The sequence below is a fragment of the Pseudopipra pipra genome, chromosome 9 (genome assembly GCF_036250125.1).
Source record: "Pseudopipra pipra isolate bDixPip1 chromosome 9, bDixPip1.hap1, whole genome shotgun sequence".
NCBI lineage: Eukaryota > Metazoa > Chordata > Aves > Passeriformes > Pipridae > Pseudopipra > Pseudopipra pipra.
Genome location: NC_087557.1, coordinates 28,784,508 through 28,801,649, shown reverse-complemented (window position 1 = coordinate 28,801,649; position 17,142 = coordinate 28,784,508). Strand labels below are relative to the sequence as shown.

General features: G+C 39.1%; 1 protein-coding gene across 2 annotated transcripts in view; it reads right to left on the bottom strand.

Moving 5' to 3' along the window:
- The window catches only part of ST6GALNAC3 (ST6 N-acetylgalactosaminide alpha-2,6-sialyltransferase 3), a 218,203-nt gene that overhangs the window by 111,984 nt on the left and 89,077 nt on the right, over nt 1–17,142 (bottom strand). For both annotated transcript variants that reach the window (XM_064665568.1, XM_064665570.1), the window contains exon 2: nt 7,796–7,990. In XM_064665568.1, coding sequence (XP_064521638.1) covers nt 7,796–7,990 — 195 coding nt within the window. The remainder of the gene's footprint in view (nt 1–7,795; nt 7,991–17,142) is intronic.

The following is a 17,142-nucleotide window of genomic DNA, read 5'->3' as shown; positions in this document are numbered from 1 at the left end:
CCAGTACAGTAATGCCAGTAAGGGGCATGAGATTTTTGATATGACAGTCATACAGGCACTCTTACAGAGCAAAACCCACATATTTGGTAGTATGGACTAATGTAGTCAGTCAGACAAGAGAGACTACCTCAAGCAAAGCAATTATTGCTGGTACAATCTGCATCTGCTCTAAGAGGGTCTCTAAGCTCATTTCTCTGTGCAGCACTTACACCAGTCCACCTGTTCCAGCCCAGTCTGAGAGCAGATAGCGCAGATTAACAGCTCAAATATGCATTTAAAGTTCACATTTTAATCTACCAAAGAGCCTAAGAGAAAAGGCTCATGTGGTAGAAACTTTCCCCCCCACTCGGAGAACAATAAAAAAGACAAAACTGTGCAGTCAATCCACAGGGCCTCGCAGCAGAACCCGGAGCTGCCAAACGCGGGCTATGACAGATGGCCACGGGAGCAAACTTGGAAAGCAGAGGCTTTCAAGGAAGATGGCTGTGGCTTTGAAGCTAACTAGTAATTGGCATGACTGTCAGTGTGAGGAGCCTGTCCCTCGAGCGAGTTCCAGCTCTGTGTTTACATGTGCACCCACGCGCGTCCGTGTGACTGCGCGTGTGTGGCTGGAGCGCTGCTTCCCTGCAGGGAACTATTAATAGCCTTGGGTCAGCTCAGTGCTGTGCATCTCTGCCAGAACAGCTCTGCTGGGCAAGAGCTCAAAGAGCTGAACTCACTGATTGCCACAGCCAGCAGAAAGGCCTCGCACAGAAACAATTATAGGAGCAAAATTCCATTTTCACCAGCTCTTTTTACTCTGTGGTGTATTTTACAGACCGGTGCAAAGCGTACCTTAGCAGCCATCATCACATCCAAAAGTAGCAACACCTTGCTGCAAAGGATACCTTGAGTCTCCGTGAGAAAAGGACTCCAGGTATAAGCTCAGGAGGGTGTCACTGGGCTTCTTTTGATGAAGGCATCTTAATTTTTAAACGGCAATAGTGGGAAGATATGTAAATGAGAGGGCACTGGTCTCCCAGTGGATGAACTGGAACACCAAGAAAACACCCTGCCTGCCACTAATACAGATCAGCCCATCCTTTATTTGGCAACTATTATTGACTAAAGCTGAAATCATGTCGTGGTAACAGAATTCTCACTCTCATCTGCTCGTTACAAGAGTAAGCCCATCTTTCCTAACTTCCTCAGTGGATTGGTATCATTCAAATGCCATTGCACCAAACTTCTCTGTTCTTTTCTTTACCAGTCCACAGAATACTCAATTCACTTTTTCTGGTCCATCTGCCGTTAACTAAAACAAAATTTTACTAGCTAACTGCAACACTCAGCTTTTTCTCTGTTTTCCAGGTGGTCTCCAGTCAATTTTCCAGGTGGTGTGCCTCTCATTTGGAGAGGCATTGTTCACACTCCTCACATGGAAAACACAACAAGCACCTTCTCTAGGGAGACTAACACTAGCTGATGTAAACCTGCCTTTCAGTAGCAGTAAAAAAATCCTCAAGAAGGTGAGAAATCTCTGCAAATTACCTATAACCAAGGTAGATGGCAAATCTTTGATACCAGGCACCTCTTGCAATATAACCTATAAGCTCCATTCAGCAGATCAATCCAGCCCATGACTGACTGCATCGCAGACATTTATTTCTACCAACACAGATTCTTTAGGGATTGAGTTTTGATGGCACAGCTCACTGGCTGATAGTAATCTCTGCTCAAGTTCCTTAGTCTTTTTTTCTTTTTTTTAAAAAAAAAGGCAGAGCTGCCACACAGGCAGCACTGCTTGACTCATCACATTGAGGCTCTGTGTGGAGCAGATTTAATTCCTCTGTATAGAATACTCGATATATTTATCCTGGCACTTGACTTTTTCCTCGTGAGATACCAGCAGAGTTGGGGCAGCTTTAAAAACCTAAGCTAATTCCATATATACAGAGGGAAAATGGCTGAGTTGGCAGGATTTACTCCACTGAGGACACACATCATCTGTGCTGCCTTCCCTCCTGTAGGTTCAGAACAGCCTGAGTGGTTTCAAGTGGACCTTGCAGCTTATTCTAAACACTCTCTCTTCTTCCAGGCAAAAAGGGGGCTGGAAAGAGGAAGAGAGCAGTGGGGACTCTGGTGATAATTTGTTTATTGAGATCTATTTCTATAATATAAGATATGCTCCTGGAGTTGTTCATTTGGTGGTTAAAGTCTTTGGCAGGAATTTTTTTTCCAAGTGGGTGCCTATGGCTCCCAGAGCCAGGAATGGGAGCTCTGGTACAGTTGGCAAACACAGAGGGGTGGGGGGACAGGAACCAACAACCCACCACATGGATGTCTCTCAGAATGTGATTGTCATTTAAAATGTTATTTAACCAATCCTTCTGCAATACCTACAAGGAGAGTTGCTCCTGAAAATTAAAGAAGCAGAAGCAGAAAAATATCCAGGAGAATATATGGCATGTTTAGTTGTCCTTTCATTATTATTACTGTTATTACATGATTTCTAAGGCTGAAATGATGTAACTGTGCAACTGATATAAAACTTGTCTCAGAAGAGATATAAATGATAAATCACTATGAAACAAATGACCTTTTCTTAACAAAATATCCTATGAATTCTTAAGCTGTAACAACGAATGGGATCCCAAAGGAAAAGACAGGATAGAAGTCATCCATGTGTCAGAAATTAAATACTAAAGCAACTTTCTGTCACAGTGAGTTCATGTAGCTTTTTAGTCTCTCTAGGACCCAGTTTTTCCCAACAAGAGTATGAAAACAGCACCTCTGGAGTCGGCTGAACACACAGTGCAAGTTCACAGTCTGGCACCTTCTGTTCTGACATGAAGCCCAGAGCTATTCTCCAAGTTTCTCTTCACAGTAAGTGTTGTTCTAATCCATTACTAACAGAGGCAAAACCTTAAACCTTCCCAGGATGGTTGTAGCTTTACATATTTTTAGTATGTCACATAAAAATTTCAGTCTTTTTGAAAATTTTTCCTACTTCCCATATCTGGAAAGAAACTAATATTAAAACATTCATCACATTTTTCACTTTCCTTATTCATTGTTTAAGTTAATTGTTCAAGTTTTGTAAGAATGTGCTCTCTCATGGTCGATATGGATCCATCCTATGATTACTTCCAACATGTTGACAACTATGCTTTTGCTAATGTTGAAATAGTATGTGCCTCATCTTACAGTCAGAGAGCACATCACATTTCTGCATGTTATGTTAGTTTTCCTATAAATTTCAAGTGCTGTCATTTTAAATGCACTTTATTCTGATGGAAAAAAAAATTACAAAAAGGACTGCACAAATATGTATAAGGCCTGCAGCCTTCTCCTATTTGTATTCATATCTGGGATATTTCACTCGTGGAAACCTCCATTCATTTCAGCCAAGTTCTACCACAGAACTTCTGGCAAAAAGGAAGAAAAAGGAACCAGATTTAGGTGGTCCATTCAAACATATATGTGGCTGTGTGTGCCACAAGTGGTGAGAAATTAATGCTTGTATACAGGTCTGTTCAGGTTATGGGACAAAATGGTATGTGATCATATGATCCAAATTTATTTCTTCAACATTAATACAGTGTGTTGATGAGTTTTTCAGTTAGGACAGGGTTTTAAAAAATCTGAACTGCTACAATGCATGTTCCTTTTATCTCATGCTCATCACTGTGCTGTGAGATTCTTCGATGTTCATGACACAAGGGCTCTTTGCTCCCTCAGAATTCATTTCAGATGAAGCCATTAGATCTCACAGCTGCAGTTTAATGTAGGGATTTTAGGTCATCTCAGAACTTACCCTTTTCCAAGAACGGTTTTAATCTTTGTTCAGCACTTGAATATACTTCTTATAATTATGTTTCAAGTGATATTGCAGCTATATTTCAGATTTTACGTATGTAGGAAAATGCTATATTATTTTAATACTGATGGTAGAATAAAAATCTATTCAATATTCACCTTTCAGGAAGCACAATCAAATATCCAAGAACACTATTAGACTTGCCTAGCATAAAGTTTCAAACTGCTAATGGATTTTAAATTGATGTCATAATGCTGCAATTTAAATACATGATGTTCATTAATTTTGCCAGAACTCTTTGTAGAGTAGGAGTGGTATAAAAGAAGGAGGAAGGTTATATTTTCTCTCCCTGCTTCTTTTTATCTCCTTGCCCACTTTTGATACACAAAAAGAATCATTACATCAGCTTGCGGTGCGGGGTGAATTTTACTCAAATGGCAATAGGTTTCAATCAGGTAACCACTGTGGAGTTGTATCAAATTAATATTTTCTATGAAAAAAAAAATACCAGGAATAGGATAAAAGTAACAAACACGTGATAGGCATGACGTTTCCTAAAGGTGGATTTCATGGGACCTATCACCAAAAATCCATGGGCACAAAGTGGAGGAAATAAGGGACAGAAAGGTCATCTTGCTTATACACCACCTTTTCACTGAAAGGCCAAAATTCCTGTACTGAGCAAGAGAGCAATACTGCAAAACAGGCAGTCATAGTCTCCCACAAATCTCAAGGAAAAGAGATCACATCGTGGAGGGCTGCTGTGGGATCCTCTTCTGCTGAGGGGAGTGAGGGCAGGTCCTGGATGCAAACTTTCTAGGTGAAGAATCATCTATTCCAGAAATACCTCAAAAGTGAAACTAGGATTTGTCTAGACATAATGGCCCAGTATAGTACAACACTTCATATCTATTTATATTTCAAATATAGTATGTTTACTGTACATAAAGTCAGTTTTTCCAAAGCTGTTGCTATAGTTACAAATCAAGGAAACCATAGCAACAGCCCTGTATTATGTACAGCCTTAATTACGTCTCTCTTTGCATTTTATATTAAATACTCCCATACAATCTTGTTATAGGAACCTTGGATTTTTTTCAGACTTTTTAATAATAAAAATTCCCCAATATTATACTGTCAAATCAAACATGAAACACCCTTGAAATATGTCTTTATAGCATTATTCTGATCATATCTAATAACAGCCACATCACTATTTTTTACTTGAGATAAACACTAATGTTCATATCACCATTTACAAATGATTGATCACTTTAGCTTTAACTGCCAATAACTGATTTTCCATCATTTCATAAAGTTTTTCAAGTCTCATCCCATTTTTTTCCTACAGAATAAACTTTTGGGTTTTTTCTTTCCTTTGGTTTGGTTCTCCTTTTTCTTCAGAAAGTAAGTATGCAACAGAGGGACAGGAAGGGCAGAGTAGCAGTTGATCTAGATTTTCTAACTTCCCTGTCTCCTCGGATGACTGACTGGGTTGGTGGTACATTACCCTATTTACTCTGGTTGTTGACCTGTGTATGTAATATTTAAGTACAATCACAAGTTGGGATTACAGAGCCCCGGCATGCTGCTTCCAGCCAGACCTCAGACTGCAGCCTGAGAGGAACAGGCAAAGGAGAACAGAGAACAAACATGAAGAAAAGAAGAAGGCTGTTGGACATGGTTGAGGAACAGGAGGAAGTGCTACCACACAGCAGAAGACACACAGGACCCAGAGGGGTGACAGGATTCAAAGGACACTCCAGGAGAATATGAACACATTCAACAGGTGGAGAAGGATTTTGCCATTAAAAGATAAAAGAAAATGCCAAAATTCGTGTCTTTAAAAGCCTTCTCTCCTTATCTTCCCTTCCATCACTTTATTTTCTCATAATTCATTACTGTATCATTTTCTCACTATTTGGTCCTTGCCCACTGATGGGATGGCATTTGTCCCATTTTGCAAAAAACTTGGCCACATTTTTTTGGGGCATTAGCTGCACTCATGGAGTGGACCTTCTGTTACCTTACATACTATAGAAGCACAAAACCCCTAAAAAATATCACTTAATTCTATGAAATGAACAGACATTCAATGCATTTGACACAATAAAGAAATGAGAAACCTGTGTTTTTAATCTCTATGAACAATTGATATTTGCTAGCCATTTTAATACAAATAATGCACAAATGCTTATTCTACAAAGCAATCTGTGTTTCAAAAATCATGGTCTGAGAAAGCCATGAGTGTGTGTTAAGAACATGAGCTCTGTACAGGGGCAGCACAACAAAACTTCCCTCGCACGGGGAATAATTAAGTCAGGAGTCAGTGCATTCACAATAAGCAAGCCATGTTCAGCTTCTTCATTATCATTTTAATTAGCAAATATTTAATGCAATCTGCAAATACAAGAGGGAAAACAATTAAAATTACCAAGTTTAAGGAGTCCTTCATGACCTAAGCTAAATTGAGACAAATGTCTTACTAATTGATACCGGTCACCAACTTTCAGGACATTCATTTCCATTTACTGTTAGAACTTCCAAGCGTGTTATCATATTTAAGAATGAATTAAGGCTCTCACAAGCTACTTCTAACCTCTGATGAAGGCAATGGTGGATAAAAATGGATTAGCATGCTCCTCTCCTCTCCAGTTATCAGTTCAGACCGATCAAGTGACCGTGGCAGCTCTGCCTCATTCAGATTCCATGTGTGCACTGTGGCAATACCCCAGGGACATGCAGAACACACTGCCCTCTCATTTCTACAGGGATGAAGATGCTGGATGAAGCTTTAGCCCTTCTGAACTCAACAGCACCTCCCATTCCTTTCCCTGGGACTACATTTCACACCCAGACAGTTTTCCTTTCAGGTGCTTGTCCGTTCTTCTTTGTAGATAATGTACTTTGGCCTCCAAAATACTCAGTGCTGCATCTCTCATGGACAACAATTAAAAGCTACAGAAATTTAAAAGAAGCTGCCTCCTAAAAACTATACCTCCCTCTCATTCTGATTTTCATATTTAACCCACTAAAGGTAGAATAACGACTAATTTGCCCAATACACCTATAGGACTAAATGTCATGAAGTGGTAAAGTATTTTCATTCTCTATAAAAGCTGTTGTGTGAATGAATTTCATTCATTAATAACTGCAATTTTATAAAGAAAAATAAATAGCAGTAAGTAGAAGTCTGACAGTATTTCTCATGACTGATCAGAAATAACTTTTAGAAAGAGGTCGCTCTTTTATGTTACCTTATTTTGCAAGTTTCCACCTGTTATAAATATTACACAGAGAGAGGAAGAGCCTGAGCAAAATGCACCACCATCACCAAAACCCAGTGGCATTAGATATTTTGACAACTAAGACAGTTTAAAGCAGTTGTCCCTGAAAAACCTAATTTCATCACACAGGTATTTTTAACACAGAGTAAGTATTTTGCAAAGCAGATACAGGTCAATGCATTTTGAAGTACAGAATGGAAATAGATACCTGGCTTTGAAATAGCTACCATGTGTTAGTGCAGAAAAATCCAGTAAACTTCTAGCTTTATACATTTTCTACAGTCACATATGTTCATTTCACAAATCCCTCCCTTTTCCTCTTCCATGCCCATACTAACACAAATAAACTACTTCTTCCTTGGGAATCCCAGACAAAATTACAACAAACACAAGAAAAGCTCCTTTTGAGCTACACGGATTGAAATTGAAATTAATCTGAAAAATGTTTTTGCTTGTTTAAATATTCAGTTTTCACTGCAACCAAGTGTGACTTTGAGGCCAGCTCACTGTTCTCTCCACTGCAGACACAACAGAAATTTTAAAAAATTTCATTTAAGTGGTAGCACACTTCTAAAATAACCACTCTGCTCAGAAACACTGCTGGCTTCAGTTTTCACACTGGGCAGGTTGGTAGGAAAGCATTATATGAGATCAGAGAAAAAAGAAGTCTACTGGTCCATTTTGCTGTGCTCTTGATACCAGGTCTTACCTCTTGTGTTTTTACATTTATATATCCATAGTGAGTTCTCAGAGGATGCCTTTGGCCATTAGAAAATGGGATCCACTTGACGCTGGTTTGTCCAAAGCAGTTTAGGATCAAAGGGAAAGTTACTTCATTTGTGAGACGGACGATGATCAGGCAGAGGAAAGCTGCAACGAAACTCACAGCAACAATGGACTTCCTCTGCAATGAAAAGAAGAAAGGAAATAAATTATTAAAATTAAAAGTCAGTTTTAATAAAAAAATACATCTCTTCTATTGTAGGATGAAGGAAAAACACTTGAGAAAGCTTTATGTGAAATTATTCCTCTGGCAGTCACCTTGCTGCAGGAGCACAAGGAGACAGGTGACTGGACCGTTTTATTTCAACAAATTTGCATTTCAGAGGGTTTTGAGGGTTTATTTTAGAACTGGTTGGAAATGAGTCTGTTTTGCTCACCAAAAAAAGAGAGGTTTTTTTAAGTTCCAAAAAACATATATCAACTTTAAATTTTATTTGTATTTGGAATTAAGATTTTACGTAAACATCCACACCAAAGTCCCCATTCCAAATCATCAGTGTTCCAGACATGACAAATACACAAAGGGAAAATACCACCTACAGCACCAGCACACAAAGTTTATTGGGAAGACTATGATCATTGATTGTACTTATTATGCATTAATTTTAAACCATTCCAGGCAACAGAACTCACACTCTAACTTTAAATATTTTAGAATAAACGGTTGGCGAAGTCAGCACCACATTCTGCCTCATTCCAGGTTCATGAATTTACAAAGTGGGGCGTTATTATCTCGGACAAGATGAGCTCCATTGTTAATAATGTAACAGACCCGAAGCCTGTATCTATTTAGCCTTTGCCTTCTACCTCTAACCTATCCACTTGGTTGGACCGGTGAATGTAACCACAGAAAGATCACAACTTCTTCCTTGGGTAACTGCCCAGTCTGCAGGAAAAGAACTTGTAAGAACTAGGATGTTCTCCTAATTTTTAGTTATTTTTTAAAATACTGTGGTCATTTACTTCTAGACAAATTACTTAAGGACAAAACACGTTAGTTGGCATGTGTAAAGATTCTAGATACGGCACTCCATGACAAAGATTATTTTTACATTTTCCCTGAGGGAATGAAACAATTTTCATTTACAGGTGTTTTTACTGTACTTTAATTACATTCCAGGTTTACCTAATTTGCCACAGTTTAATTACCCTACTGAATGTAATTCTATCCCTGTATACAGTAAAATATACAGAAAATAGAGGGGAAATAATTATTTGCCTAAGGGTCTACGTAAGTGTATAATAACACTCAATGCTGGGTGACAGAATCTGATCACCCAATGCCCACCTACAAATATCAGACTAAGCAGCACAGTGCACATTTAAGACCACTTTTTTTACATGACAGCAGAAGAACTCTGACTGCAACCATGTAAGATGAATGTGTTCTTTGCCTGGAGGTTCATTTGACAGTCTGCAGACACTAAAATTCAAAATGCAGCACAGAAGAAATGACGATATTTACACAGAGGTCATATTGGGAAAGACAGAGACAAAGTTTCACTGAACATGAGCACAGAAGACCTGTGCCCACACACAAGGCCTGTAGGCACTGCTGCCATGCTTTGCTTCTGTTTCTGGACACAGAAGTGTCCAGAGTGTCCAAAGACAACAGTGAGAATCACAGAACAATAGAATGGACCATGCTGGAAAAGCCCTCCGAAATCAAGTTCAACCCTTGATCCAACCCCACCGTGGTTCCCAGCCCGTGGCACTGATGCCACATCCAGTCTTATCTTAAACACCACCAGGGACAGAGAATCCACCCCTCCCTGGGCAGCCCATTCCAATGTTCGATTGCTCTCTGTAAAAAATTTCTTCCTGATATCCAACCTAAACCTCCCCTGGCACAGCTGAAGACCCAGCCCTCTTGTCCTACTGCTGGTTCCTGGGAGAAGAGCCCGACTCCCACTCGGCTCCCCCCTCCTGTCAGGGAGCTGTAGAGAGTGAGGAGGTCTTCCCTGAGCCTCCTCTTCTCCAGGCTGAACAGCCCCAGCTCCCTCAGCCTCTCCTCACAGCTCTTGTGCTCCAGTCCCTTCCCCAGCCTCGCTGCCCTTCTCTGGACCTGCTCCAGCCCCTCCATGTCCTTCCTGAGCTGAGGGCCCAGAACTGGACACAGCACTCCAGGGGTGGCCTCACCAGCGCTGAGTCCAGGGGAAGAATCACTTCCCTGCTCCTGCTGCCACGCTGTTCCTGATCCAGGCCAGGATGTCATTGGCCTTCTTGGCCACCTGGGCACACTCTGGCTCATGTTCAGAATGATAAAGAACATACAGCAAATTTGAAGGGATGTTACTGTATTCCCCCCATACAAGAGTTAACAAAATAGTCCATTACAGGGGTCAACTGCACGGCTCTTATGTTTCGATGTACTGGGAGGCTACAATTTATACAATAAAAGCAATGAGAGACTGGGATGAAAAACTTGGGTGAATGAGGTCACTGCGAGGAGAAAAGGAAGAGGAGAATGAAGAAGTATTGTGGCAACGTGATTCAGTGAGGAACCTCAGCCAGCTAATGGCTGTGCAATGTAAAATTAAACCCAGCAAATCTTCAGAGGGCAGCGCAGCAGCCACAACCCAATCGCAGCTTCCAGAATTCATGGAAGCCACTGCACTTTTCATCATCTGCATTATAACAGATTTACATTAAATTGCAATAAACTGGCTAGGGAGCACTTCTGTGTCACTTCTCTTTGTACCAGATGGAGTCAGAAACATTTAGCTATATATCAGAGCCTTGTAAGTGCTAAGAGCAGCCAAGATGTGCAGCGCAAGTGATAATCATAAAGCAATGAGAAGAAGCACGGATTAGTCATATTATTTATTGCAAATCAGAATTAAAATATTGCAAATATTTAAAGGGGGATCTAGAGTCTCATTCCACTACATGAGCATGTTTCAATCAAAACATCCACAGCAGGAAGCAGAATTACTGCCCTGCATGATGCTACTACCTCATTTCCACATATCCCATCTTCCTGGTTTATTGAATGCCACCTTTTACTTCCTTTATTTTGTGCAGATCTGTTCTGAACTTGAAAACATTGCAATCATCTTTATGTGCTTCTCAGAGGGAGCTGTTCTAAATAGCCTTTGCCCTGAGAAGAATTCAGATTGTGTAGCTATATTTCCTGGCCTTCGTTAGGATGCCACTTGATTTTTATATTTCCTCTCTTTAAATACACTGTACTACCAGATGAAAGAAAAAAACGTGGCCTTCTTTTGTTTTTTTTTTTAGGTAAGAAAATATTGTTTGAAAAGGAAAACAGCAGAGATTTTTCTTTGTGTGTTGCTCAGCCAGAAAGAATCTGCACTAACGAGAACATTCCAATGAGAGAAACCAATTTTTACAACAGAAAGGAATTTCGGCATCTGTTAAAATTGTTTTGGAAAAATAAAAAATCTTGCCATATGCAAACACAATGATTATTTATCAACTTGTAAAAAGGAAGTTTGTGTTAAGTATTGAGTTCCCCTATAATTTTTGTTGAAGGCATGAGATCCAACAATATGCATTTTAAGTAGGAAAGATTACTGCAAATTGGCATTTCAGTGGCTCTATAAATTTCACTGTAAAAATATTGAAAAACACAAAAGCACATACTTTTCATAATTTTAGCCTTCCTAAGCATCAAGTAGGGCAGTCTGCTCAGTGGCCAAGAGGCACTTCTAAAAGTAATCTGTTTCCCTTAAGCTCTTCTCTCTTTTATCTGCTCATTTAAAAAAGAAAACAAACCACACAAAACAAACAAACCAAAAAACAACACGCAAAACCAAAACCAGGTGCTATCTGTCTTTAAGTGTTTCTTTTAAAATTTTCTTTTCTGTAGATGAAGTGATTTCATTATTGGTCCTCTGATAAAAATTTAGCATTTGAGACTCCAGGAATTCTGCACGACATTAGGATATGACAAAGAAGTATGAAGCTGTATACAGCGATGAATAACAAACTGTAATTTGTCTCAAAATTTGTCCACATCAACATTTTAAATACTTACACATTGTACCATTTGGGAGAGCTAAACCAACACTCATTAGCAAGTCTGCACAGAAACAAGCCTTATTCCTTCTTAATTTTCAGTTCTCATGAATGCAAACAGTCTCTTAACAAAAGAACTGTTTCTCTAACATGGAAATACATAAAGCTCAATCAATCTTTATATTTTTCCGGTTAATTTAATGTAGATATTTTGATATTGATAACATTTACATAAAAAATACATATTCAGTTGTAAACATCTTCTAAACATATTCAGTGAGGAGTGCACAATAAGACATATGTTAAAGAGTTTCTTAGCTGGATGACTTGCATGGTATATTAGCTTTTGTAACATTTTATTTCATTTGCTATAGCACATGACAAGCTTAGATGACAGCAGCAAGAAAAAAATTACCATTCTTATGGATACAGGATCCTACAGCAGAAGAGTGAAGGAGTTGTGTTAATTAGACTAAGTACTAGCTCATTTATGGTTTAAAAAAAAAGAAAAAAAGGTGGTAGAAGTGGACACACAAGATCAGAGTACATGTACTGCAACACCTGGGACCTCGCTGGGCCAAAGACACACACTGGAACTAAACAGTTTCTTTTAACTCTTTTTACTCAATCCTCACAATAACATCATCTCAGTTTTGGTTTCAGTCATTTCTCAGGCACCAAGCTCATTCTGTCTAGCATGTATATCAAAATCAATAAGCAGTAGGAATGACTCACACTTCTAAGGCTTCAATTTATATCTATGTTGTTAAAATAAGAACTGAAAAATAAAACCAGGAAGTTTCATATTACTAGGCTGGTTAGGATTTAATTAAAAACCTCATGAAAATAAAACAATAACAGTGCTTTTATGGGTATAAATATATATTTGGCAACATGGTCCCTAATATTATTGATAACCTTCATATCATCTAGTTTTGGCTATTTACCAATGCAAGGGTGATTCATTAGCTTCAGTTTGGCAGGAACTTGACAGTCTGAACAAGTTTTAGTCATTTTTCTTTCATAATCTGTTAAGAAGTGTGAGATGACAAGATCATTTTTTTATAGTTCAATAATGCCTGATAGAATAATACGATACAAACACTTTTTTGGTGTTGTATACAGATGTCTAGGAGAAAGGGAGGAAGGAAATATTTTCAGCATAAGATAGTTTCTTAAGTTGTAAATTTTACTCAGATCTGTACCAAGCATCTTTATTCTACTTTCTAGCCCAACACCACACCCTGCCACTTGGAATGTATTATGTGGCAGAGACTGTCAAACCACTTCACAAGCAGGAACAAATGCCCATCCTAGTGAGTTTAACAGTAAAAACCCATTTCACAGATGCATAAACTGAGGCTGCAAGCAACTTCCCTAAGATCACAAAGAACTCAACAGAAGCTACTCCTAAGCTTTCATCCTAGAACTATGGTTTTTCACAGGTTTATTGTTTCTATTACCGCTGCCTGAGTCTGTTAATGACAAAGCTGAACACAATATTATGGAAGATTCCAGGAAAGAACCCTTGGAGCCAGGGAAGTTCCATGCCTCAAACAGTAATTGCAAATGAACCTTTTTTTTCAGAAATTGATTTTTTTTACGGTATTCATTCTTTCTGTTATTTTTATAGACACATGGCAACACCACGCTCAGAAGGACAAATCAAAGGTAAAGACTTACACGAGGGCTCTGCATCTCTTAGATGACACAATATGCAGTAATATTGTATTATTTTCACAATACCTACCTTTACGAGCACACTGAATAACTCAATCACTCTTTTAATATCTCAGCACATTATACTACTTTTATTGTAGGGCTGATGCAGGGTTTTGGGTTTTAACTCAATATAATACCAATTGGAAACAGTGATGGCTACACTTACTGAATTTGTTTCATTTCGTAGGCCACTATATGTAAAAAATAGTTTTATTTAATTTTCTCTTTTACAGTCTTGAGCATCCCCTTCAAATGCTGCTTTCTATTACAACAGAGCATAAAATGAAATTCTTTCAGCACTCCAGTTCAGTGTATCTTACTGATTTCACTGGTATTGGAAATAAATACGCCTTCCAGCTATTTCTTTTGTCCTGAAACTCCCTTTAACAGGGCTCCTGGAGGGATACTGAGGCAGGGGTCCTAGAAGTTTTCAAAGAGGGAGTAAGACTATATAGCAAAGATCCTTCTAGAAACAGCCGTGTGTCGAACATCATTTGCATAAAATCGGTAGCTGAAGATTTACTTTCTTCTCCTCCAGAAGTGAAAGTTAACCTGAGTATGTTCAAAGGCTCCACAGGAGATGGCTGTCAGTGTTTCTATCTCAGGAGAAGAGAACAAAGCAGGTAGGGGTGATATTAGAAGATCTGGTTCAGGTTGAAAACCCAGTAAAATTAAGATTGAAGCAAAATTCCTTATTTTTTTTTTCTGGAAAAGGACATCTTTGCTAAACTGGAATATAAGCAGCCAGGAAGTTGAGCAGTAAGAGCAAAAATAAAGTTCAGTGAGGAAGAAGGCAAGTAATGCAGCATACCTAAAAATAGATAGATGGGTTACAATGAAAGAAACATGAGTTTTATCCTGAAAAGTGTTTCTTCTAAGAATGTACCCTGAACTAGGACTGTGTTTGAGGACTACGATGTTTGAGCAGGCATGAATAGAAGACACATTACTTGCATGCCTTCTCTGCAGGGGCTCTGGCCTTTTTTATAGCTAAGGCAGCTGAAGGGCTCTCAAGAACACAGCTTGTAGTACTTCTTTTATTGCTGTCATTTGTTGAAAACTTATTACATAACTCAGTTTTCACCACGATTCACAAGGCAGTGGTGGTGGGTCTACGTTCGCAGCAGCTCAGCGTAGCGTTTTGCACAGCAAAAGAAAACTTATTCAAACATGTCTTTCATTAAAGCCAAAAATCTGCAGATTGTGCTCGGGCTTACTGGGGTAAGAGCTGAGCAATGAACAAAAACAGGATTCAGCACAGTAGTGTCCAAATAATTGCTGTGGCAGCAGCAGTCTGTATTTAAAGCCTTATACAGGAGATAATCCTCCTATATGTAAAATATTACTAGTCTCAGGTAACTACATAACTTTATTACATAGAGCATTCTCATCCGAAACAGAACACATATTTAGGTAATAATATGAAATTATGTAAAATGAAGAACTTCCAAGTTTCAAGGAGTAACTGCTGAAGTATTTTGAAGGCCTCCCATATGCTATTGTGCATAAGAAGTTACTACATTTGAAAAGCCCCAGTGATTCTGAGCCCTTCAAACTGCAAAGCATTGCCAGATTTCAGGAATTATTCTGCATCACTATTCCCTCTTGCCCTAAACTCGAAGCCTGATAAGAAGAAGCATTTATTTGGCTGGAGATATTCTTATCCCTTCAGGCTTTCCAGCACTTTGAGTTCTCCATATCCTACACAGTGACTGTTTCTGCTATTCATTTCATGCTCACTCAAAGCTGAATTTGTACGTACTTCAGGAATCTACTTCTGGCCTAGGGTTCCCCATGCAAACAGCCTCTACTCAACAAGGCACAAACACATCAGCAGCACAGCTCCAATCTTCACAAACCACAGAGTCACAGCACCACCAAGGCAATCTCAACTTCTGAGCAAGGCATGCCTTTGGCCAGTCTGCTACTTCATTTTATACTGCAGCTGAAAGCTGTCCAGCAATTTTAAAAGATCCCCATGCAGAAAGGCACACTTCAAATAAGTTTGTTGATTTTCCATTCTGTAAGATCTGTTAAGAATATTTAATCTAAAACTGCAGTTACTGATTCACTGATGTCCTTCACAAACAGGGTGAACTTCATCAGCAGCTGTAGATGCATATTATACAAACACTGCTGTAGTCTCTACATGATGAAGTAGTATTAAAAAGGAAAAAAAAAAAGAAGGCTCTGCAGTACAGCTCTCAAATGGTGATTTTTTTTTTTTCTTTCCTGGTGCTGGATTATTGCCCAGCTCTTCTTATCAATACCTTGGCAAGGTTTCAGACACACACACAGCCCGACGTCCGCTTCCCTATAATAGAACTGCTGGTACAAGAATTTGTGATCTTTCAACCTGGCAGTTGGTTGTTACTACTTATTGAAGTAGTACCTGATTGTAGCTATTTTTCACCTGCTGAGAAAAAGTTCAAAGGAAAAAAAACACCCTTATGTGAGTATTAACTCTTATCCTGCCAGGTAGAGCTCACTTAGATGATGTCTCTCTCTCCTCTACAGAAATGGATAAAGATTCATGATTGGCAACATCCTAAGACTGAATCTCTAATTGAGGGGGTTTCACAAGCATTCTTGTAGACACTCTACAGCTGCCAACATTTTCATGAAAAATTCCTTTCAAAAAGTTGATTCTTTCAACCAGAAATTGACTTAAAAATGCATAAACCAGTAGAAAAGCAACAACAAAAGAAGCTCCACAAATGCATCAAGAAAGATTCTTACAAGACAATAAAATACCAGCAGACCTCTGGTCTGCAGATCACCATATTTTAAAAAAAGATGTAATTATTACAAGCCTATTGCATCTCTGCTGTTTCAAATGAAATACCAGAAATACTCAATTTCTTGTTTCAAAAACTCACAGGAAAGAGAATGTTACAGCTTCTAAAGCAAAAGTGAGATAAATTCAATTTCTGCTCATGGCAGCAAAGCCATTAATGTGTTCGGTACACAACAGGAGGAATGGATGTTAATCACATACCCGCGTGTTTAGTAAATACTACACTGGGATGTAACCTCTGGAAGTACTAACTTCCAGATAAGAAAGAAAATAATAATCAGACAAATAAAATTAAACACATGACAGCAGCCTAAGGGCAGAAGAAATGAAAGTAAATAAAATGTCACAACAACCCCACATTCTCAGGCTGCACATCTGTGAAGAAAATGCCTTTTGCTGGAAACCTTCGCTTGCCTGCAGCTCACTTCTGCCTGCAGGGGAAAGTTTATGCCACAGAGCAAAAAACTGCATAACCAGAAATTCCCACAAATGAAGTGTAATTGCCTACCACCATCTGGACAAACCCAAACTTTCTGCATTGAATTCTCTTCTGTCAAGATCCCTGACTGCCAGGCTGGACTTGAAGGGAACAAACACTGACACCGTGCCGCAGTTTCCCTCTGAAGGCCATTCGACACTGCAGGACTAAAGAGATCTTGGCCAGTCTGTTACTTGGCAGGAATCTTGCTCTGGCTCTTCTCACCAGCTTCATCCCACACTATTCTTTGGGAGGACTGCACTTTTGGAAAGTTGCTCTGGATGCTCTCTGCCAG